Here is a 25,652-nt window from a genome sequence, read left to right as displayed (position 1 = left end):
CTCGTCAATGTCGAATGACATGTTCACTGTTCATCTCCCAAAACTTTATGCAAATAGAAAATTTCTTTTATTTTCATGAATTTCCAAATTCGATCGAGAATTGTCGAAATGTCTTTTATCGTCTCTAAGTTCACGCAGTCGTGAAAGTTAATTAATCCTGAAAATTGTTTTCGAAGCTGCGATATTTCACGAACGAACGTAAATTTTAAACCCCATTCTTAGTGGAATTTGTTCTCTTCGTTGAAAGTTCCGGCTTCGCACTCTTTTCTTTTTATTGGTAGACTAATGTTCCAGAATGTCGGAAGACGTATGGAGACGTCGAGCGGAAAAGACATGCCACAAGATCTTATTTACCGTCTCAATATTCTTGGACACGTTTTGTTGCATTCTGTTTTCCTCATCCCTGACAACTCGAAGATTTCTATTTCTGTCAATTCTAAATTATGCTTGTAGAATAAATTCGTTCAGAAAAAGCGCAATTTTTCGATCTCTATTACTTTTTATTTTAAAAACATGTTTACAACGGATATCTCGAAAATAAAGAAATAATTCTTTGTGAGCAGTTTCTAAAGCAGGCAGATGAATCATAAGTTTTTAAAAAGAACTTCGGCCCTGCAGTCACAAACTTCGTTTTATGATACCCTCCGAAATTCTGAAATTCGATTTATTCGGTTCTTTCATTCCCATGTTAATACTAAGAAAAAACTAATTCAAGTAAATATGAACTAGCTGGAAAATAGTAAAAAATCCCAGTTCCAGTTTCGACCCAGTCACGAGATACGAGTAATTTCGGCTTTCGCGGAAGACTAAAAGAAAAGCAAAAAGTATTCATCCACACTGCGATTGGATTATCATTCCACATCGGTTTTCGCCCTCGACGGTAAAAGAAACGAAAAAAGAATACATGCAACTTGATATTTTCAATACTTCATTATAATCCAATATTTCCCGACGATAACTTGACAAGAAAAAATAAACAGTTCTTTCCGTTTCCGTGTATGTATTAAAAAAATGTGTCTGAAAAACTAAAATATTGTGTTCCATTATAAAAATATATAAAACTTCAAAATAAATTGATATTACAAAATCGGCAAAATGTGATTGAAAAACAAAAATGTTTAAATGAACATTCCAAAATTATGTTAAAACGAATTTAGTCAAAATCTGCGTCACAGCTACCATTGCCTTGAATCTCCCTGGCATCTAACAGTTTGTGTAAATTGGTCACGTTCTCACACCCACTTACGCTGAATATAATGGAAGTGGATCAATGTGCAAGCAAGGTGGGTGGTGTAGGTGTTCAAACAAAAAGGAGCTTCGAAAAAAAAGTGGATAACGATTTACAAGGAAACAATAACAACGAGAGCTTATCTTATCGATTCTAAATGTCTTTTAGCGTCTAATATAATAATAATAATAATAATAATAATAATAATAAAGTACAAGCCTCGAATAAACAAAGAGTCTTTGAAGGAAAATTTCTATTTCGCCATTCAGAGGTACTGGAAATAATAACGGAAAATTAAATCGAAAATTGTTTCCGTTTATAAAAAAAAGTATTTTACTGTGCCGAAAATTAGTTGATGACTTTTAAACTCACTCAGAGACCAGACCAGAAATTAAGTTTTCAAGGACAAATATCCAAGAAAATAAACACAAACCGTATTTTTAACTGGTACAAAGTATTTTCCATCGTCATGGTTATTGTTGGCTTTGTTGGCAAGTGATAAACATGCGATATTATCGTTCTATGAAACGGGAAACAAGGCGACACAGTGACATTATTCCTCCGTGTGATGCGTAGAAAAAAGCTTCACTTTTTAAGGGAAAACCATTGTCACGATATTTTTCCATTATACGGTAGCCCCGAAGGCTCGAATACAGTCTCTCATTACGGCCGCAATTAGCATTAAGTGAGTAAAAAATGTCAATACTAAATTTTTTATTCAACTTTTCTCATTTCGTAATACTTCGTCTCATTTCGTTAATAGCGTGGGTGTTGAGATGAAAATCAACAGTCATGAGAACCCACAAAATTTGTAGATGTTCATTGACTCATTTATGGTCGTAAGATCTTCAAAGAGCTGCCAAAGAAAAGCCACGTTTTTCATTGCATCTCTATTTAACGCAATAATCCGAAACCCACATATTCCTTCGCACTGGAGAATAGCTCGAATAATCCGCTTTTTAAAATCGAGCAAACCCCATAACGAGGTCATGTCATACTATAAATCTGCTATTAACGCTGCCGAAAGTATTCGAATAATTGCAAATTATTGAGAGAATGAACGACGATAAATTAATCCCACAACACCAATTCGGATTTAGAAATAACCATTCGACAATCGAACAAGTGAATAGAATATATAGTGCAATCTCGAATTCAATTAAAAAAAAAAAAAATACTACTCTGTCGTGTTTCTAGATGTCAAGCAAGCTTTCGACGAGCTCTGGCACGAAGGGCTGCTCTACAAAATAATACGATCGCTACCTCGATACTTTTTACTCCTCAAAACATACCTCAGCAACAGATAATTTTAAGCACGGCAAAGCCAAGACTTGTCACAACTATTCCCATTTCCAATAACATCAGGCATGCTAGAACAAAACGTTCTCGGACCAGTCCTGTACACCATCTACACAGTAGACTTATAACCCAACATCGTTCGTCGATGACACAGCTATACTAGCAGTACATGGAAATTCCGTAATTGCAAGCAACTTGCTACAAAGACATTTAAGCACCATAGAGCAGTGGCTGTACAAATGGTGAATACAAGCTAGCGAAACCAAATCAGTTTATATCACGTTTGCTACCTGGAAAGGTAAGTACCCCAACGTTTCACTCTACAAGCAACAGCTACCGAACGTATAGAAGAAGTCAAATACCTCGGAACGCACCTCAACAGGGAATTAACACGGGCCAAACTCATTAAAATTCAAAAAAGCGAACCAAACGTAAGGGTCAAACGAATTTTCTGGCTCATCGGCAAAAGCTCAAAACTTTTGTTCGAGAACAAACTATTTATTTGCAAGACGATAATTAAACCAATACGGACGAATGACATACAGTTATGGGGCACAGCCAGAAACTCAAATATTGAAATATTGCAGAGGACGCAATCAAAAACCCTACGCATAATAACAAATGCACCCTGGTATATAAAATAGAACACAATGAAACAAAATAAAAAAAATGGCCGTCCTACTGTGCCTCGTGTTTCTGATTTAAATATATTATGAAAGTAAGAACGCATTTTTTGTCGGGGAGTGTTTGTTTACAAAGAAATGGAGTTTTTTAAGCCTCAAGTAGATCGAAAGATACGAAAACAATTGAAATCGAAAAATCACGCAATAAAAAGTCGTGGTTACGAGGGGGAGAACAACTTGGAGAATTATTTATTCTTGGTTAAAATTTTGACTGAGTTCTTCAGCTCATTTTTTATTTTATATACCAACCATAGCTCACGCAATAACAACACTGTCGCCGGTAATACTGCAATACTGCAAAAGTATGTGGGAAAGACCAAGGGGAAGCCGTGATTCTACCCTGGGATAACGATCCACAGTATTTAAAATTCTTGTGATATTATTAATCGAATGCATGCTCGTGATAAGTTCTGTCATGATATACCCATTAATTTTCAATTACTAAATATTGGATTTGAAAACACCAACTGTGACCCAGTTACTGTATTCATAGGAGATTTATAGAGAAGACATACGTACGAGATTCAACAGGTAAACGTTGGTGACGGTCCTCATTCTCTTGTTCCTGGCGAGAGTAACCAGTACGAGACAGTTGCCGATTACAGATAGAAGAAATATAATCGCATAGAGGGGTACAATGAGGCCTTCGAGTATGCTACCATTGTCCGCTGTACCGGAGCTCGAAGTGTTCCCTATTGTTGTAGTCGTTGTAGCGGTGGTTGTTGTCGTCGACGAGCCAACGCTCGTATTCATCAGTTCAAAAGCCACGTTATTAGCCACAATCGGAAATCTTCCATCTCCGATTATTCTGACGTCACTTTGTTCCCAATTATCACTTGAAATTGCGTCGCTCTGTGTGAAATTCACTTTGCCTAACATTCTTTTTTCCGCCATGCTTGTTTGCGGCCTTCTTTCCCTTCATTAAGATGCCTCTTTTTAGAAGACCAATGATAACTGCACATCTAGTGGAAATTTTCTGGTACGCTGAAACAGAATAATTATTATTTATTGAGAGTGCATTGATTCGTCATTCAAACAAGATATCGACTCGAAATTTTCATCATTTTTATTTGTGCTTCAGAGCAAATGCGCCAAAGTTGTGCATTATGAATGAATGGCTGTGTGCAATTCTCTTGGAGGCTTTTACAAAATGATCGACGTTCGTGACGATAGAGGAAGAGACGAAATGGACTGGTGCGGTAAAACCGTTGAGAAATTTAAAAAATCTGATAAACATTCTCACTTTTATTGATTTTAATGTTTTCATAAACCTGCTATCCCCATCTCAATTCCTACTGAATTATTACATCAAGTAAACTATCGGAAAATCTCGCGTAATCTATAAAAAATATAAAAAATAATGATGTTAGGGCGTTATAGAAAAAAAATCCAATAAGATATAAAAATGTTGTTGAGCTAAAGAATTTTTCTTTTCCAATAAAAATATTTAGTTCTATATCGTCAACAAACCATTTTTCATGGTGAAACAAAATAATTTGCAAATATTGCAAAAAGTTAATGCACGAACCAACCCTGCGTTGATGATTTTAGTTGTAACTTCGGTTCAATAAGAAAATTTTTGTCCTTGGAGCGATTGTGAACAACATAAGCTTTCGTAAAGTTCATGTTAATTGGGTCTTAGTACCAGCTTACGCGCTCCGTCTTAGTAATAAAGTTAAGAATTAAAAACAAATGTTGTACCGATGTAAAAGTTTACGTCATCTGAAGTAAGCTGATTTTGTGGAATAATATCAAAGTAAAGAAACAAACATTGATTATGAACTGACCAATTAAAGCGCCGTGCTTCATTAAGGTATTCTTATCACGCCAGTATGAAAATGCAAAGTAATTTCTGTCTACGTTTTACCTAAAATGATCAATTACTGGACCACTGGCATAGCTGAAGATTCCTTTATTGCCAATTATTTTCTCGGACGCTTGGGTTTTTGTTGGACCACACATTTTATGAACGATTAAACTCGAGCGCTACCGTAAATAAAAATAATCCATCACAAATTGACAATAAATTATTAAATTTGTTGTGGAAAATAATCAACGCAGAGGAAAATTTTGCGCGTGAATACGCAATGATATTATGCAAATTAAGGTATAACTGGATGGATAGGCTCGACCAAAAATTATATCTGATTGGAATTTCCGTACTTCGTGATGCAATAAAAATTTGAAAAAATTCAACAACATTTGGAAAACTATGAACAACAATTATCAATAATAATATTTCCCAAAAGTTAATAACAAATTGTTTAAACAATTAATTATTCAATAATTTTGCGGTGACCTATTGTTTTTTTTTACAAATCAAATGTGGGTATTTTTCCGAATGCTCATGAATTTTTTTAGAATTTTCGTGGATTTTTGAAATTTCTTGAAAAAATTTTGAAAAAAATTTTAAAAAATTTGAATTTTGGATATGTTTTAGAAGACATATTTACCATCAGTTTTGAAAAGTCTCAAGGTTACTGGATCAAAAATGTACAAATAGAGCCACGACTTAAAAAATTTAAAAAAGAGAATTTCAAAAATCCATGAAAATTCTGAAAAAAATCATGAGCATTCAGAAAAATGCGCACATTCGATTCGTAAAAAACAACAATAGGTCACCGCAAAATTATTGAATAATTAATTGTTTAAACAATTTGTTATTAACTTTTGGGCAATATTATTATTGATAATTGTTGTTCATAGCTTTCCAAATGTTGTTGAATTTTTTCAGATTTTTATTGCATCACGAAGTACGGAAATTCCGATCAAGATATCATTTTTGGTCGAGCCTATCCATCCAGTTATACCTTAAATCAATTTTCCCATCAAACATCTGATAAAATACCCGTTGGAGATCAAATTCCTAGAAAATATCCACAATTGGCTCAACATCGGCCAAGTGAGGCTCAGAGTTGGCCAATGTTGAGCCGATTGTCAATGTTTTCTAGGAATGTCTTTCTGTATCGGTAAAACGAAATTTTAAAAAATTGTTGAAACGTTTATCGAGGCCAGATATTTTCATCTGTGATCAAATAAATCTTACATAGATGTATTACAGATATATATTTTTAAGTGTCAAAAAAATCAAATAAAACGTAAGAAATAAAAAATCAAAATGAAAATTAAAAAAAAAATCAATTGAAAAAAATTTCTTTCTATGTTACGTCCAGCATTAAAACTTATGATATCAATTCGAGGCCAAGTATTTAATGATAATTCAGAATATCCTACGGGTACCATCAGGAACTTGAGAAAGTCCTTATGAATAAAACAAGTTACCATTTGAGTTACGTGCAGCACTTAAATTTATGATATCAATCGGAGGACAAGTGTTTTATTAGTAATTCCGAGTTTTAACATTATGAAATTGCTCTAAGAAGCGTTTAAATCCAAAAAAAATCACATCAAAGGTATAGTCATTTGTTACACTATGATAGCAGAGACTTGGAAGAAAATCGATTCTTCTCAGACTTTCAGGATTCCCTGGTATTATTCACAAGATTCGACGTCGATTTTAGATCGGTACAAATTATGTTTAAATATGTATTAAAAGTACTTGTCTGGCCCATCACTATTCATTCGAATAAAAATCAATCATAAAAAAACGAAATTGTACGGCAGAATCCGGTTGAAAATTTATTCAAATGCGATTTATTATCAGTTCAATATGCTCAATAACAGAATAGGTAAGTTCTTATACAGAATAGAATTTGATCGCTGGACGAAATAAAAAGGAAAAATTGCCCTCATTGCAATATAAACTGGGAGGTTATAACAGAAGCTTGAACATATTTATTGTGCAAAATATTTTTCATTGATCGATGCACAATAATATCTCTTGTACATTACAGGAGGATTCGTTTGAATTTTTTATTTAATTAACTTTCTTGAAAATAACTTTCTCAGTTTCCTCTGTACGCATACTTATGATGCATCAGTTTTAGAAGGGCCCTGATTTTTATCTGAATATTAGTAATTCCGAGTTTTAATATTATGAAATTGCTCTAAGATATATGTATATTAGGGTGATACAAAAAAAATCGATATTTTTTTTTCTCGGAGCTCCAACGAAAATCGTTAGTACATCAAAAAAAAAGTAATTTTCCCCAAATTTCAGATTTTTAAAAAAAATTTTGGATCGTGCTCAAGCCACTTTTCCATATTTTTCTGTTTTTTTCTCAAAAATCGCGAAGCAAACATTTTTTTTTGCTTTCATAGCAGAAGTGCTAGTGCTCCATGGAATTAGAAATCTAATAAAATTTGTTCACTCTCAAAAAAAATTTAAAGGCTACCTCGCATAATGTATTTCTTCTTGTCTGTATATTTAGCTATAAATTATGAGATTACAAAACGTGGCGCTACAAATAACTATTCTTGTCATCCTTCCAAAATAAAGGGTGGATGTACTTTGCAAAAACATAGTTATTCAAAATTACATGTTATAACAATGATTTTCGCATTTTCTCAAGTGATTGATTTCTATTTTCCTGTATTTTTCATAGACATAAACACTCTTATGCACGAAAACTTGCTAGGGCATCGTACAAAAATGATAACGTGCCAAACGAATCTGTGTTTTGCCAAATTCATTATTTCAAAGTCTGATATTACACCGCAGAAAACGTTAAAATTTGGGAATTCTCTAATTTCTCGTGCGTTATAAAAACTAGTAAAATATTTTGACCAAATTCTGTTAGAAAAAAATGGAGACTAATGGATGCAAAATCGCAAATATTTATCATAAAGCTTCCAATATCGGTTTCGTAATCTTTACTATAAAAAAAAATTAAATTAACAAAATCGAAATAGGTCTATTGTACAAAGTTGCCTCCCTGTACAAACTCAAATAGTTATTGATTGTAAACAAAGAAATCGGAACTAAACATTTTTGCGATTTCGCATTCATAAGCCTACATTTATTTTCCATTAAAATTCAGTCAAAATATTTTACTAATTTTTATAACAAAAGGGAAAACTAGAAAATTTCCAAAGTATAACGTCTTCTGTGGTGAAAAACATTACTTTGAAAAAGAGAAAATTAATTTGAATTCGGCAAAACACAGCTTTATTTGGTATGTTGTCATTTTTGTACGATGCCCTAGCAAGAAAAAAGTTTTCGTCAATAAAAATATATATCTGTATGAAAAATACAAGAAAATTGAAACCAATCGTTTGAGAAAACGCAAAAATATTTGTTCTAACATGTAATTTTGAAAAACTATTTTTTTGCAAAGTACATTCACCCTTCTTTTCGAAGGACGACAAGAATAATTATCTGTAGCCACACGTTTTTTAATCTCATCATTTATAGCGAAATATACAGAAAAAAAGAAATAAATTATGCGAGGTAGCCATTTAATTTTTTTTTGAGAGTGAACAAATTTTATTAGATTTATAATTCCATGGAGTACTAACACTTTCTGCTATGAAAGCAAAAAAAAATTTTTGCTTTGCGATTTTTGAGAAAAAAGCCAGGAAAATATCGAAAAGTGGCTTGAGCACTATACAAAAAAATTTTTTTAAATCTGAAATTTTGGGAAAATTACTTTTTTTTTATGTACTAACGATTTTCGTTGGAGCTCCGAGAAAAAAAAATATCGATTTTTTCGCATCACCCTAATGTATATACGTTTCTGCATGCTACATTTTTATCGAACCTGATATTGGTTCGGCCTTTTAAACCTTCCACATGAATAGTTAATGAGAAACACAATACCGGAATATCAATACCATCAGTTATCGATTTAACTAAACACTTTTCTGTAGTCTTTTCAACGTCCAATTATTTTGATCCCAAATACAATTCTTCTTTCTACATTCCCATGAAAAATATTACTTTCGCTATGGGAACAGTTGTCATTCCTACAAGTCGCAGCGGAGCATCATTGTATAAAACCTCATTCCGTTCGAGCTGTACAAGTTTTGAACTTCCATCTTCCGATAATTTGCTTTTCTTCAGTTTTCGCAATTTCTCTCTATCTTTGCTGTTGCCTTGTCAAAACACGAATACCGAAATCGCACGCCTTCGGCACCGTTTACTTTCAATTTTACAATTCATCGAACACCCTTACAGCTTCTCACGTTTTTAACCCGCTTAGTCGCAAGAGTGCATTTGTCGTACCTTCAATATAAGCAATCTTCGTGTTTTATATCTCGATAAAACGTGTACCTGGCGAAGTTTCTACAAAATTAATTTCTTGCTCATTCCGCAAAACACTTTTTTTTATGAAAAAACAATAATAATTCGTAAAAAACAAAACATGGAAAGTCGAATTGAAATATCGCGATCCGGAAAACTTAAGTTGAAAATATTGACCAGTGGGAAAAGGTTTTTTTTTATTTCTCAAATGCCATTGCAGCGTTTGTTTGACTAAACGAAAGCCAGAATAAAAGTTTGTAGATGATGGAAAGAAGTACGTTCACAGCAATCGGAATCAGAAATTGAATGAATTCTTCAGTATTTCATAAATCCATTTTCGTTATTGCCTTCCATTCAAATAATCAAGAACTATCGATTTTTTTTAACGTAGTACGATAGCTAAGTGCCGTATAAAAAATAGGGTGCAGCCCCCTTTCTGTGTGAATATTATTCGTTGTGAAGTATGTCCCAAAAATCCTTCAAATTATCGTTAATTATCAGTAAAAAAATATATGCTTACGATGTTTTACTAGAATTTCATAATTGCTCGTGATTTTTGAATTTTTATATTTTTTCTTTTCCGTACGCCCCTGCTAGAATACAATCTTCATGCCGTATGCACAATACGAGCATACAAATGAACGCTCAGAAGCGCTTCAATCGTGACAACATTGTGCACAGGCAACTGTTTGAGACGAGAGCGCAGCGTCCTAAAGTATAGTGATAATCATTGCCCGTCTCACTCGACACCGTTGCCCTGTCGCGAACCTTGAAATTTTCCTACTCAAATTCTCATACGATTTTTATTACAATCATTTTTTCTCAAAAACTAGACGGTAGATTATGTTTTTTATTTTTAATTTTTTCTTCAGAAGATACTCTAACACTATGTTTTTTTAAATCAAAATGGTAAAAACTGTTCTCGAGTTATTTCAGTTCACATTTTTTGTTTGACGATTACCATGTGTTCAGATGGAGAAACCACAGAACTTTAACTTGCAATATCTGAAAAACTAAACGGTAGAACTACTTTTTTTATATCGATTCGTTAGATTTTTCTACGCGACATATATTTTTTTTTTATTTCCGTAAGAAATTGGGTTTTGGTATTGAACAACCTTAATTGAATTGCGTACAATTTTACGAGTTTCCTCATGATATTTCTGACAGAATTTTCTTCTACTTTCCACATCGATAGTGAACATAACGAACGTATGGAGTGAGAAAATGTAATAACTCGGCCAATGGTTAGATAGTTAACTTTCTTCCATGTTTTCTCCCTTGGGCAAATATTGCTATGACTTTTAAACATTACGTTAGGAATTAACAATATTGACGAGTGAATTCGCTTCCTCTGATGCTATGATATCCAACGATACTACTGTCTATTTTATTTTCGAGCCAAAAATCGATTAAAATAACTCAGATAATAATAAAACGAATTCATCATCGGTCAACGTATTTAAAACTGATATCAAGTATATATGATCCCGAAGCAAGTGCGCTCTGCCGAGCATCGATTTGATCATAAATAGAAAATCGACTATTGTAAGAAAAATATTCAACGAAATTGGCAGTATGCAATATACTCAAAGCAAAAACACGCATATTAAATTCGTTTCATAAAACGTTGAATAAATTTTGTTATAATATCGGAAAATGTGAAATTTTCTCGAGTCCGAAGTGCACAACTTTTCCATCTGGTTTCTTTAGAAAAGAAGAATCCAGCATTGATTTCAAGCTCAATTAATCTTTCTGAAGCGATATTAAATGGAATCCAAAACTTTCTTTGATAGATCCTGAGAAAGATTGATCAGTGAATTCCGCAAAGTGGAATATCTTGACCAGATTGAAAAGTCGAATGGAGTATTTAATATCAAAAGTCTAAATAAAATCTAAAGTTGGACAAGCACGGCTCTGCTCGGAAATCTCTTATTTTTCACTCCAATAACCTTTAAAAAGATATCTGAAGGAACTTATTTCTCCAAAGTCAATAAAAATTCTACGTTCACTCCGAACTACGAATATAAATATAAGGAAATTGGTTGCATGCTGGAATCTCGTCAAATGTATTTTCACAATTCTCAAATTATTTTTTTTTTTATTTTAATTATTTTTTTAATTCCTTATTTAAATTATTTTTTTTATTTCTCTAAAGTAAATAAAAATTCTACGTTCACTCCAAACTACGAATGTAAATATAAGGAAATTGGTTGCATGCTAGAATCTCGTCAAATATATTATCATAATTCTCAAATTATTTTTTTACTCTACACAATTTATTTTTCGCAAGTTCACGGGTGCACTCCTTCAAGCAAAAATGCGGCAGAAAATTTGATTATTATATCGAGATCGACAAGTCCTTATTGGAATTGATGCTTGAGACATTTTCAGAAAAGTTCGGAGTGGTGAAAAAATTTCAGAAAACTTTGGTTTTGTTATATCCTTCGTCGGATACTCACCGCAAATGTTATTGATAAAAAATGAAACGAAAAATCCTATTTAGGAACAAGTGGATTATTAAAAATCACCAATTGAATGAAAATTAAACTTCTGTTTTATATCTCTCGACATTTTTCAAAAGGATGATCAATTTTCGTTTACTGGTTCTGCCTCTTTCGTCGATCACTATCTTCATTATTATTTTTTCACTCTACTCACATATCAATAGAGTACTCGAGTTCTATGTGAAATGTGTTTCAATTCTTTCAAATTCACATTTGAATAATTTCAGATATTCATCCCATTGCTGCTGATGCCGTTGTAATTTGATGAACCTGTTGTTATTGTAACACTATGATCCCAGAGGTGATCGATGTCCACGGCTCACGATCTCAACGCGTCTCTTCAAGAGTTGAATAATCCTCAAATTCCACTTTTTATCGAAAATGGTAAATTAAAAAAAAAAAAAAAAAAAAAAATTCATGAATATGAGTGGACGTGGAACTAATTTCAGCTCGAACAATAATTCACTAAGTATCGAAAGTTCAAAATTACTTCACAAAATCTCGATCATTCAAGAATTTTATTTAGACGCACAATTGAATTTTGTTAATTAATTTCAATATATGCCTCTTATGTTGATTATTATTTTCGACTAACACAATAAATATGATGACGAAATGGAAGTTATCCAAAGTTAAAGTTTTTTCCGACTCTTGAATTTTCAAAAACCTTGAATATTCCGATAATTTTTCAACCGATATAACCGTTAGTCATTTTTTACTATATTCAAGTGATTACGGTCGACGTTCGGTCGGCCGTTCTTGACGCGCGCGCGTGCCGAACTGTGCTGTCGCGTGAGGATCCTCTGCTCCTTCCTCACCCCCACTTTCGACGCTGTCGTTCCATACTACCGTGCCACCCATTCGAGAACACCCAATGATTACATTTTCAAATCTATGTACCATCAGAATTGCAACATGCACCGTTAAGACACTAATTCTACAACCGAAGCTCTGTGTCCTCGTGCAATGCGCGATACGATCAATTAACGGACGTGACATACCTATCGAGCGATTCTTGCGTGTGACTCGCGTTGAACCGCGCGTTCCAAACATTTTTATGCCTCTCAATCATACTAAGAATGTACAGGCGCGAGGGTTGTTTTTATTATAGATAGCACTTTAATTTTTTTATGTCCTACAATCCAAGATTTCTTTTCTATCTGTGTGTAAAATTTCAAGACCCGTTATCGACTGTTTGTTTGAAATATTAACAGTCGAAAAGTACAGAAATTAACATGTCGCCTATGGCCACAATGATTTACTGGCCTCTTCAACCATCTTCAACTCAAAATTTAATATATTCCTAAACTAGATGTCAAAAATTATATATATGAATTGAATCACGCAGAATCTAATGGTACGTTAAAAAAGGGGGGAACAACGGGCATCTGAATTATAAATATCAAGTTGAACACGACAAATGAATCTTGAAATTTTGTAGGCCCATACGTCACTTGTCATTAGCGCAACTTTTGTCAATGGAAGTGACACTTGTCAATTAAAGTACTTTTTAGGATTATATATGGTGATCTCAGATCTAATAGTCTGTCAACTGACAACGCTCAACCTTGTCAAACGTCGCCTTTTCGCAATATTCTATTGAATCATGTGAAAGACTCGGAATGAATTTTCACGATTAAAAAATTAATATAAGGCTTTTTTACTAATATTCTGCTGTATATGAATGACGGAGGTAATTCTTTTAAAAAAATATATGGGAAAGACTGTCAACTGACCAATACAACGCGCACGTACATTCTTAAACACGCTTCTCACGTTTTTAACGGTACCAAACGTCGAAAAAAAATTTTTTTCGTATTCAGCAAATAATAATTTTTTTTTTCAGCACTGTATTTTGGTTTAGAATGATCCTATAAGAACGTCAGGATTGTTGCGGACTACCACTCCTTAACATTGAATTAGCGCGGCGCTCAGAGTCTCTGTCGCGAAGCTATATATACTGATACAGTCGGCTACTCAAGGACACACCGAATTTCAATTGGTCAAAGCCAGAAAAAACAAAGAAAATGTGAGAAAAATTTCAAAAAACTGAGTTTCACCGAGAATTGTTGGTCAGATTTGAAAATAAAAAATCGTAGAAGGACAAATGACTTTAATAGTCCATGCGCGATAACGCGCTCAATGCAAAACCTAAAACTACGTTCAGGGTTCAGACAGTGACTCGCAGGGGAGCTCCGAGAAATTCGTTCCCAACGAAGCGAAAAAACTTTGTTGTTTCACGTTGGGTAAGGTAATTTGGTATTTGTACTCCAACGTGTATAATTTATGCACTTCTTCTCGTCCTCTTTTAACAGTGATTTGCGGCTTGCAACGTCACAGTTATACCATAAATCTCGAATAAAGACCGAAAAAGATATAACTTTAAGTTTGGATTATTTCTCTTCGTTATTTTTGCGATTTTCTTCAAAAATGTTTTGTCCCAATGCAACGATCCCGCCATAAAAATGTTCGGCTCGATTTCCCTGGCACATGAATGTTTCCATTTTCAATGAACCCCGATCTTCAAGGTCCCTTTCGTGGGCTTGCGAAACGCTGAAATCTCGAGTAAATCCATTGATCCCTTTCATCGTCATCCTCACGTTCTCAGTGGGATTCAACCTCATAAAACCCGGTATTACAACCTGAATACGCGATATCTTTTTGGAGTGTATATGAAAATCGTATAACGAATCTATAAAGAAAAATTAACCCTCCAACTCTGTCTTTTTTTTGTGGTTATTGCAGGGCGGGCTATCTATCCACCTGAGAAATGAGCAAATGAAATGAATGAATGGAGAAATATATGAATCCACATTCGAAATATCTTTCAGTTTCAAAGATATTGAGATATCAACTTTAACCGTGCATCATTCAATTTATTTCGAAATATTTCAATAATTGATTTACAAATTTGTGTAATCGATTATAAAATATCTTATTGCAATTATTAACGCAACTTAAAAAATTAGTAAACACGATACAACAGTACTTAAAAATTGGACAAGGGGCAAGGCCGGGGCAAAACGAGTCACTTTTGAAGAAATATCGTAATTTTCATAAATTTGAGAAGCTTCATCGATTTCTTACTTTCAAAAACACTAAGAAACGTACCGAATTTTTTGCAATTTTTGAAAAAAAAAGGAAAAATGTTCTTGGGGTACAATGGAGTACCCCTTAAATATTGGAGAAATTTTTTTTTCTCTGCAATTTTAATCCAATGCACTTTGACTGCTTCTTTTAAAAAAGAGTAGCAAATAAATTTGAATTCTTTCAAAATTTCTTCTTTTTTCCAGTGTTCCTTTTTTAAAAAATTTCTTCTTCCTTTTCAAAAACATTTTTTGAAAATTTTAAAAGTATTTCTTTTTTTCTGTTTCCGGAACGAATGAATCAAGTTGCAAGATTGAAAAAAATAATAATCATTTCCACAATTTTTTATAAATACTCCGTTTTGCCTCGGTCTTCCCTATTTAAATTTCATTAAATTCTACTCTTCTATCTAACTTTTTGCTGGCACGCCTTGTTTTTGTTGATCCTTTGACTTGTAATCTGGTACGAGTGTGCTCCAATTTACTTCGTTTTTCAGTAATTTCATTAAAACTGAATGTTATTGGGCAATTTGGAACTCAGAAATAAATATCTCATTGTCAGTATAATTAACTTTTAGAATCTTCATAATATATTTAGTATCATGAGTATGACCATTATTGCATCATAAATAAACGAATATCTTCGTATATTTAGTATCATGAGTATGAAAATTATTGCATCATAAATAAACGAATACCTGTTTTTTCAAACTTTTTGATTTGACGACACCAAAGAATCAATTTGGAAATTGCAAATAAATGATGTGCAATTCCGACATTGTATCATATATAGATTTTCAAACAATATGTTGTTTCGGTCTTGCATAAAAATGATGGAGCCACTCTTCTGTATCGTAGAACAACACGCAGCATAATTCATAGACGTGGAGTGCTTTTATTAGAATAAAAGCGTGCAAGTCCACCGAGACATGCGAAATATTTGATGAGATGCAGACTATACGTGCCAACATCGAATATAAGCCGTTGCATCTTGGGATGGAAGTGATAACTCGTAAACCGTAATAAGAAGAGCTTTTCCGCTCTTGCTGTACCAAGTGAAAAACTTTATTTACGATTCACAAGTATTTTAACGAAAGAAACGAAAAAAATGTTTTCATAGTTATAAATTTCTTCATTGATATAAATTGTTGTTTATGTCGATAAAAAAAACTGCAAACGACGATACAAAGTTCAATTAGATAAAGCTTTAGCAGCGAGTGGAGACATCTGTAAAAAAAGAAGGATGAATATACGAATAAAACGAGACGAGATGTTTTTTTGTTTAAACTGGGAAACTTGGAGCAAGTTTGAACGGAATTTACGTACAGATTTATTTATTGGTCGAATTATAAGGACGAGAGAAAGTGAGAGACCGCGATAATGATTAAAATTTGCGAGTAAAACGTTGAGCAGCGATGAAAAAAGGGAAACTCAACGACTGAGAAGCAGCCGCGTAAAAAGTACGAGTATTTCTTTTTTCTTTTACTTCCCATCTCGTGGCAAAAGAAGAAAACCGGGAGGTTTGCTGGCAGCTAAAATTTTCTTGTGTACGAGTTATCGATATATTGTGTAAAACCTGAAGGGACTGTAACATCTGGAGAATAAAAATTTAACTCCTATACCACTCACACTCGCTGAATCGCGTTGAGAAAAATATGAATTTACGAGCGAGTCTGGTGAAATTCGAAGCTCTCGAAGATTTAGACAACGACGCAGCAAATTCAGGTGGAAACTTGGACAGAAAAATATTGTCCTCTAGAAAAAGGCGGTCGACGGAGATTGAAAAAAAGAAACAAAACAACGCAAAAAAAACAACGCAAGTCACACAAAAATACACAAATCAAGCTATTATTTAACTACTCTCTATCAAATTTTCTTTTTTTTTCAATTTACCAATCCAAATTTCTATCTTTTTATCAATCCGCCTTGAACTTGTAGTTTTGCGGAAATTTTATTTCAAATTTTGATCTTTTTTCAACAGAAAACCTACTTCGATTCTTGATTGTCCTTCTAGATTTGATTGTAAGAAATTTCAATCTTTTTCTAGCTCCAATCACAATATCGTTACCCGGCTTTATGAAAAGTTGTCAAGAAAATGACGCCGTATTTTGTTGCAACGAGATTTCTGATTTAAGAATCAAATGAAACAGGTATCAGAATTGATATGGCATATCCACGCACATGCATGCATTCGATTTTATCCGGCGAACAAACTTCGCTCCAGTCGCCGTTATTTTCCTTGTTTTTGTATTGAATGATTGCTGAGCATCGCGCAGTTTCGAATATTTGAATTGGTACATAACAAATATTTTGTATGCTGCGAACGTCGAGACTATGATAGAAATGACGAGAGCGAAACGGTTAGACTTGATTATTGAATACGAAATTAATCAGAACAACCGAAAAAAGGTTTATTCGTTAAAAAGGACGAGCAGCATGCATAACTCAATAAAGAATGTAAGCTGTGGCGGACTTCGGCGCGAAGTTTGTAGCGAAGACTCGCGGAGGGCTTTCGCGTTAGCCCTCATAATGGTAGTCCACATGCCGTTTCTCAAGGAGGTAACGACCCAAAGACGGAGTTTCTTGAACGAACCGAGACGACCTTGGAGTAACGAGATTACGCTCACAGGTTTCGATGCTCTTGACGAAAAGCTTCGCTCTTTCTCCTTTTTTTTATTCTCCCACTTTTCCACAAATACTCTAACTACCCCAATGCGGCATCGCTCACTTTTCAAATGAAAAAGATAATTGCTCTAGGGTCTGGTCTCCCCTGCAACACTTTGTCCCCACACTTTTTCCTCGAGGCAAAGTGCTCCCAATTATGCGAATCGTTCGATACCCGTAAACGAAGCGACTAAAATCTCATACAAATGTATATATCACTTTTTTGAGCTTCCAAAACAAAATATCAAAACGCTCCTTTTTCCAAGGAGTGAGCTCGATTTTTATTTATGACGTTTCGCTGTGTAATGCTTCGGGCGATATTCTTAACGCTGTTGAATTCGTTGAATAAGTGCTGCCCTTAAAATTAGGATTACCACCAAAAACAAAGATTTTTAATCATCTACAGAGGAGACCGGGGCTGGTTCGCCAACTTTTCAAACTATTGCTTGTAAAGAAGGAACTAAAGACGATATCAAAAACCAAATGATTGTTTAGAGTAGAAGCAAACTTCCTCTATCTCAAATGAAAATTTGAATTCTTCAATAAAAAAATAATTGAGTTATTGAATCGCTTTTTTGACGAATCGTTTTCGTGTCAACCAACCCCTCGGGCCAAATTGACTATGGTATTTTATCTACCTAATAATCAACTACGTATTAGTGAAATTAATAAAAACGATCAGTTATCAATATTATTCATTTAATGATTCGAGCAATGAATACAAAATGTTGACATAAGTGAATGTAACGATAATTTTTGTCCATTTGATCCTCATTCTCTTCATCAATATTTAGAATTACAGTTCTTACATGCATAGAATATTATATTTTTACTGGCACATCTCGAGTGGGTCTATTTAAAGCACTCATGTATGTCTACACATGTATTAGCCAACCCCATACCATTGTAGTCCTACTTACCCCACACTGCTTTTTTTAGCTACAAAACGTTCAACCAGCAAATTATAGTGATAATTGAGAAAAATACTATGCAGATATATAGTTCAATATATGAACATCCATGTAGTGGATTATTCTAATAATTGGAAAAAAAATCAAGGCAGCAAGAGTTAGATGAGATTGACGTTAAAATTTGGTTTTGTACCCGGATTTATGAAAATTCTTTACTGTTTAAGGAGGGTGGATCACGAAATCAAAATAATCAGAATTTGATCAAATTTGGTGATAACATTCTTTGGCATCAAGTACACAAATACAATTTTTTTACCACATGGTTATCGCACAATTGAGCGTTAAATCGAACTTCTTATGCACGAGATGTATAACTGTACATATGTAAACTCTATGCTTATACACGTAAACTTTATTGTTCAATTACTCGAGAGCTATGTGGTAGAAAAATCTAAAAAAAATCATATTGTCTTATATATTTTTAAATAATGCATTTACCAAATTTTATTAAATTCTTATCGTTTTGAAATTCTAAATATTTTTAACATGGTTTAGCATGGCAGCATTGTATCGTCGCGATCCACCCTCCTTAAACGATGTGTCGCGGTTATATATCAACCAGGCGTATGTTTACATTCCGGAGTTTGAATATTATTATTTATTAGTCAACTTGCCCTTCTGGCCAACTAGCCCCGGTCTCCCCTATTCATTTTGAAATGAAAACTTTGATTAAAACTGTCACATATAAACGAAAAATATTGTATCTCCACGTATTTTCACATTTATCGGACAAAATAATTGGCCCTTTTATTTAAAACAAAAAGAGGCCACAGCCTCTGTAAGAAATGTGGTTAGGGAGGGCGTTTCAACAATTCAAGAAAACTCTGCTCGACAGCTCGACGGGGCATACGTGTGTGCGATAAAATCCGGTTCACATAGTGGCAACGTAAAGACGAAAGACAGAAGAAGAGAATGAAAAGTGGCTCGAAAAAACAAGGTTTGTACGGGACCGAGCCTGTAACTAGCGTTCTTAAGGAGTTTCGGTACAGAAGTCTAAATATTAAGAAATTGATCAAATTTGGTGATAATAATGTTCTTCAACATAAAGTGCGAAAAGACAAATTTTTTCAAAATTTTCTTCTACTCAGTTATCGAGTAATTACGCATTAAAGCAGATTTCTTATGCCCGGAATGTATACCTATATATGTGGAAACACTATGCTTATACACGTGAACTTTAGTGATCAATTACTCGATAACTGTGTAGAAGAAAAATCTTAAAAAATTTGTGTTGTCAAATTTGGCACTAAAGAATATGTTCACCAAATTTTATAAAATTCTGAACTTTTTGAATTTTTGAATTTGCATGGCAACATTGAATCGCCTGTACCGAAACTCCTTAAAATCGAGCTGTATAACGTTCTGAGAAAATAGCGATATATGCTGGCGAACTTACTTTCGTGAAGCTTCGGACTGTATGAAACCCAGTATTCTTTTCATTTTCACACAATACTGAAGTCATACGATGAAAAGCCACGCGTCTCTGAGATACGTAACTTTTCAGGGTTCCTTCTTCTAACTTATTATGGAAAGAGGAATCGAATTGTCAGCCGATGTTAATCTCTCAAAACATCACATTTAGGCAAGAACGTTTCACGAACTCGTGCGGTTATTATAAAACTTGAAAAAAATCTCTCGAAATATTTTTAACATAAGTAAAATTACAACGAATTCTCGAATCACCCGTGCCTTGGCAACACCTTTTCCTACCGAATTTTTCTAATACTTTATGCCTTGGTCACGTACACCGATAAATACTGAAAGCAATTTAAAATATTCCTCTTTTTCTCCGTGACCAATCTGAAAAGTGCATGAACCAGCTGAAAGTGAATCATCGCTGCAGTTCTCACGTGCATACATAGAATTTTCTCGCACTTCCCTGCTCGCGAACTTATCTTCTCCTCCCCGCTTACTAATTATAAACCGCATTTACATTATTTTACGCATTTCATAAACCTTTTTTTTACGAAGCTAAATTGTTTCAATGCTCTCCGTTATTTTGTCAATAAATGGTCATCGAACTTTCGATCCAACTGACATAATCTCTAACCGAATAAAACTTTATCGTTTTCCAACACTCTTTTCTAATTCACACGAGTGCGATTCTCATTCGAACTAACCAGCATTCAATACCTGCCATTCGATAGTAAAATATCGTACTATAGCCTTATAAATTTACCGGCGAAAAACAAGCGTTTTGTTCATACGTTATACATACGAGTAGAATTTCCATACCCGCAGAAGCCATAAAAATCGGACTACGCTTCGAGTTGCCTTTTACTTCGGTGTTTTTCACTATAACATATATATATTTTTTTTCTCCAACAATCAAGGAACCCCAGATACAGAGAAATTTTTTGCTTTGATCAAGACAAAAATTGAATCGTTTTTCTGAGCGTTTGCCACCTACACATTATTTATGAAGCATTTCATTAAACGTATAGAGAGTTTATAGAAGCAAATTCGACAAGTTTTGGTTTAAATCAAAGACAAGAAAAATTCGATGACCGCATAAAACGCGAAATAATATGTTGTTGATTTAAAAGAAGAAGGAGGAAGTCAAAGGCAAAGTGGATTTGATGGTGGAATTAAACGCTAATTTTGTCGTTGATTTACAAACACTGAATTTTCAGACGATTCAGCGTGTCGGACCAAGTCATAACGAAGATTTCTTACACAGATGAAACGATAAAATCGTTGAAGCTAAATCGTTTTTTTCAAACAACTGATATTATTCGAGCCTTTGAGTCGTTTCAATAAAAATTCGTTTGAATACCAATTATTAAGTTGACTGAACGGTAATCGTTTAGGTGTATGAATAAATGGGTTCATTCCAATGATATTCTATTGCATTATCAGAAATTTCTTTAGCCGCACGAAAAGTTTGTTGGTTCGATCGATAATCTGTTTCAGCATTAAAAATTATTTAGTCCCATCCGTGAAGTATTTTTTTGGCCTCGTCGAAGTAAAAATGTTGTCCAACAGAAACAAAGTTCCTTTCGATCATCAAAATATGGATCATCTCGCATGTAGGAGAGAATCGACGCGCGCTGATTCTGCAATGTGTTAATCGGAAGCACTAATCATAAGCCCCGAACCCTCAACGAAGACATTTTAGCAGCGTTTTTTCAATACTTTTTTCCACGTCAGTTTTGCTCGCACCAACGACTCTTTGTATATCTACATATGCTAGTCCGATATTCCCGAAGACCGAAGGAAACAGTAGAAAATCGAATCATAGCAGACACCTAAGTTTTTTCCTTTCGTTTATTCCACGATTCGAATTTTTTTCTAATTTTTTATCTGGGCACTCCATTGGATGACGAGTGTTTTCTGGGTTGGGGTAGATAAAGAGAAAAAAGTTGTGCAATCGTTAAAATCTATATATCGGACGGGAATTCATAGGGGAAAAAATCGATCTGCCAGGGAATAAGAAAAAAGCCTCGAATGGCATGCTCGGACTTTGAAACCCCGTGAAAAAAAAGGTATGACGTTTTTTTTTGAGAAGATAGGAGCAGAAAGCGTGCGCAAAAGAATGCGTAGCTCGAGCATCCGGACGATCCGGACGAAAAATTTCACGGGGTAAATAAAAAAATAAAAAAATAAAAAAGAAAGAAAGAGGATAAGAGTGGGAATGAAAAAAAAAGATTTTCCGTGAACGTGCGAGGTCTAAGAAAGCAAAGGAAGAGGAAGAGATAGGTTAAAAGGGTAGAAAGAGCTTGGAGTGAGCACGAAGTGTATAGTTGAGACTTGGTCGAGGGAGTCGATATATCACGAGAGAAGGTACTCTGAATTGCGGCCGACAGAAAAGAGGGACGATAAATTCATCCCGAGCGAGGTCGACGAAGATACGGGAATCGGGTCATTAAATCCGAGAAAGGGTTACGGCGAAAGGTAGAATACGACACCGTAAAACTGGAACCACTCTCATTCCAATTCTCCATCGACGAACGGATCGCGTCAAACTCGGTCACTGATTTTCACTTTCATCTCAAAATTTTCATTCGTTCGCATGACCCCCGCCTAATTTTTGTTTTCTCTTCTTTTTCTCGTTCTCGTATGTAGCTAATGCTTCGATAAATTGAGTTTCGTCTATTTTTTTTTTATCCTTTCCCGTAGCTCGATACAAGCGGACAGAGGAATCCTATACATACGTAACAGCGAGCGTGGTTCCGGATTCCGGATGGTCGAGGCTTTGATTTATTGTCCCGGATCTCCGAAAGAAACCTCGGCATATAGCCGGCGACGAGCTGTCGAATCTCCAACGCGGACGGATAAACGTCAAGAGGATCCCGAAGGATCGTCGTCGTCGTGTGTGTTGTAGGAAGAGTGAGTGAGCGAGTGGTGAAAAAGTAGAGAAAAACAGAAGAAAAAGAAAAAAAAAGAAAAGAGCTATCGACTCTGATCTCATTTCTCGCTGGTCCTTCTTCTCACTCGTCCTCCCATTTATTTCATTTTATTTTTTCATCCGTCACGTGAATCGTCGAAACTCTCAATGGACAAGTGCCCAGACGAACCAATTAGTAACGGTTAGTAAGAGAAAAAAATTAGCTCATTGTTCGTTGGTGGTTCAAGCATTTGGACGATTTTGCAGAAGGGAACTAAACTCGTTTTGAATGTCATCATATTTCACTATTTGGCTTGGTTCGAGGGTACAATTCAAACGTGTTGATAGAGAATAGGAAATGACCGATCGCTGGAGCACCGTAACCGCAAGGGGAATGGTCCAATTCTGCTTTAATTGCCAATCTATTTCAGCAACAATAAAAAATCAACGTAAATATAAATAATGAAAAACGTTGTACAAAACCACACGCACACAGGCGAAGGAAATGGAAATAACACAGATATTCCCGAGGCTTCGGGATCACCAGAATTGGGTAGAAAATTATCGAGAATTATTGCCGCTCGCGAGGACGCCAGGAAATTGAAAACAGCGACCCTCGATCGGATGGGAAAACTGTTCAAGATCAACTCCAATCGTGCGACAAACATTTCGAACGAACCTGTAATTCCCTTTTTCTCTCATACTCTCTCCCTTCTCCCTTTTCTTACGTATCGATTTAAGTATTGGTTGATTTGCTCTACTACTTCAAGTTTGTAAACAGCAATCGTAACCACGTTCTCAACGAGAAAACTCACCCTCGGATTGTTAACTATTCGCTCGCTCATTATTCTTACGAATTTTCAAAAATAGTAGTTGTCCATCTACTGGTTTTGCTGACACACCTCGATTTCTCCGACCGAATAAGAACGTGTATGAAAAATAAATAAAAAATAAGCAATAGTGTCAAATAGCTTTTACTACTGAACTGAAGAGAATGTAGAGCAAAAAATAATCGCGAGCGTGAAATCTCCGGGGGTGAGGCATGAACGAAAATCAAATTCGTAAAAAATACCACTCTGACGTACGTATTTCGTGACAAGGCATTAGGCATTGGGAACGAGTCTCTTGAGGATCAACAGTCGAGAAAAGAAAAGTCGAATTCTCTTGGAAGAATGTTAAAGCTCGTCGATAAAAACGGAGAACCGAGAAAGCTTTTCAACAATTCTCGATCCGGATCCCTCAGTCACATGTTTCGTAGAAAATCGACTGGAACTCGTGAGCATGAAAATTCCAGCCAAAATCTCAACAGGGTTGGAGTTTTTACCAGAATATTCAAGCAATGGAAAAGTAAGGGGATACACCGTCTACTTTTTTAAAGCTCTGCTCGATATAAAATCGTTTTATCAAATATCGCCTCGAAATAGTACGGAGAGCAACACGGAATGCCAAAAAAAGTGAAAATTTCGCCTGCGAATAGTGTTCGTGAATTTCGCGGGCAGGAATATCGAAAATTAGTGTAAAAATTTTAAGAAACTAAAAAACTACGAACTTCAGAGATATTTTTCATCCCGACAGAATCGTTCCTGCTCGGATAATTATTTTGAAATCGTAATATTGCGCAGACACGAACATTTTACATTTTATTATTTGGAATAATCTCAGTATCGTTTTTCATTCAGTTCGTTCTGCCTCAGAAGCATGACTTTGGGATAAAATAATAATTCGCAATATAACTCGATAACATTGAAATTTTGTACTTCACCGTTCATCCCCAGATGGTTCAGGAAGTGGAAACGCGACTGCCGAGCCAAATTTGAGCGTCTCATTTCCGGAGGAAAATAAATCTTCTTTCGCAAAGCCACCCTCGTCTCCAAAATCGAATGTCTCGCCCACCTGCACATTCTCGTCTCCTATACATCCTGGAATTGCATCACCGGTCCTAAACTCCACGGATATTGAATACCCTGCTTGAAAGAAGAGTGATTCAACTGAAAGAAAACCAACAATACTAAAATGCGTGTGCCCCAACTATTCTGTCTGAAAATTATCTGAGTATGAATACGCGTTTGCGACGTAGTCGCATCGTTCGATAAAAAAAATACGAAATAAAATACAAATACGGAAAGAATAAAAATACGATAGCATTTGTGTTGTGGCTGAGCCTGCAAAAAAAACTATCGCCGTGAAATAAATGCGAAAAGAGAATGAATCCAGTGCAATATATTATGAGGAAATCTTCGTTTTCTTTTTTCTTCATGCTGGTATTTTTTTAATGACAGAATCACGTTTACTATGCGTTTCGCGTGTGTTGTGCGAGTATTAATTAATAAAATAATTATGCCCATAAGTAATACTTTTATAGCCACAAATATTTAACACCAAGTGTTTATTATAGTTCGTGTTGTTTATTTTTGCATACAATTTAGAGCTTTCCAAGCTTCTTTCTCAATCTCCCTTTTTCTTCACTCTTTTTTTCCATATCTCACACACACATACGTGATGTTAAGACTAGTCCTTTCACAAAACTTTGAGCTTTATTCTTCTTCCGCCATACTGACTCCGCCTCACATACAAACGAGGTTGCCTTATAATTTGTGACGCTGCAGAGGTCGCACAAATATTTTCGATGTTAACGTGTCCAAGACCAATAATGTCTGAGGGTAAATTTTTAATTTACTTATCCTTCGGAAATTATAGATTTCTAAATGCCCAGTTGAAACAAATTTACGAAAAAAATCAAATTTC

At 34.7% G+C, this 25,652-nt stretch overlaps 2 protein-coding genes across 5 annotated transcripts in view; one reads left to right on the top strand and one right to left on the bottom strand.

The window, feature by feature from the left end:
* LOC122405843 (cholecystokinin receptor type A-like) overlaps positions 1 to 20,171 on the bottom strand; it is a 55,771-nt gene extending 35,600 nt beyond the window's left edge. Inside the window, exons 1-2 of one of the 2 annotated variants that reach the window (XM_043410852.1) lie at positions 19,977 to 20,171; positions 3,730 to 4,194 (exon numbers count right to left, since the gene is read on the bottom strand). In XM_043410852.1, coding sequence (XP_043266787.1) covers positions 3,730 to 4,104 — 375 coding nt within the window. In that variant the 5' untranslated portion in view covers positions 4,105 to 4,194; positions 19,977 to 20,171. Of the gene's footprint in view, positions 1 to 3,729; positions 4,195 to 12,013; positions 12,623 to 19,976 lie in introns of those variants that run through there. The other variant, XM_043410853.1, reaches the window with a different exon arrangement.
* On the top strand, positions 1,727 to 25,116 carry LOC122405845 (uncharacterized). Of its 3 annotated transcripts, none has more exons than XM_043410861.1 (5): positions 1,727 to 1,913; positions 22,700 to 23,109; positions 23,404 to 23,588; positions 24,008 to 24,254; positions 24,683 to 25,116. In XM_043410861.1, exons 2-5 carry the CDS (start codon positions 23,076 to 23,078, stop codon positions 24,877 to 24,879), a joined length of 663 nt encoding a protein of 220 aa, XP_043266796.1. In that variant the 5' UTR covers positions 1,727 to 1,913; positions 22,700 to 23,075; the 3' UTR covers positions 24,880 to 25,116. The 3 variants fall into 3 exon arrangements, with proteins under 3 accessions (XP_043266796.1, XP_043266795.1, XP_043266797.1); XM_043410860.1 differs by lacking the exon at positions 1,727 to 1,913 and adding an exon at positions 13,807 to 13,888; XM_043410862.1 differs by lacking the exon at positions 1,727 to 1,913 and adding an exon at positions 19,440 to 19,517.
* The last annotated feature ends 536 nt before the right edge of the window (positions 25,117 to 25,652 follow it).

The sequence above is a fragment of the Venturia canescens genome, chromosome 2 (assembly GCF_019457755.1).
Source record: "Venturia canescens isolate UGA chromosome 2, ASM1945775v1, whole genome shotgun sequence".
NCBI classification, from domain to species: Eukaryota; Metazoa; Arthropoda; class Insecta; order Hymenoptera; family Ichneumonidae; genus Venturia; species Venturia canescens.
The sequence above is the reverse complement of the archived record's forward strand: the minus strand, read 5'-3'. Positions and strand labels throughout refer to the sequence as shown.

Excerpts from the sequence above, each read along its gene's own strand:
- LOC122405845 (XM_043410861.1), top strand. The coding sequence starts at position 23,076 with ATGGACAAGTGCCCAGACGAACCAATTAGTAACG. Across the intron at positions 23,589-24,007 it reads CAAACATTTCGAACGAACCT|GCATTAGGCATTGGGAACGA; the intron begins GTAATTCCCTTT and ends TTTCGTGACAAG. Across the intron at positions 24,255-24,682 it reads AATATTCAAGCAATGGAAAA|ATGGTTCAGGAAGTGGAAAC; the intron begins GTAAGGGGATAC and ends GTTCATCCCCAG.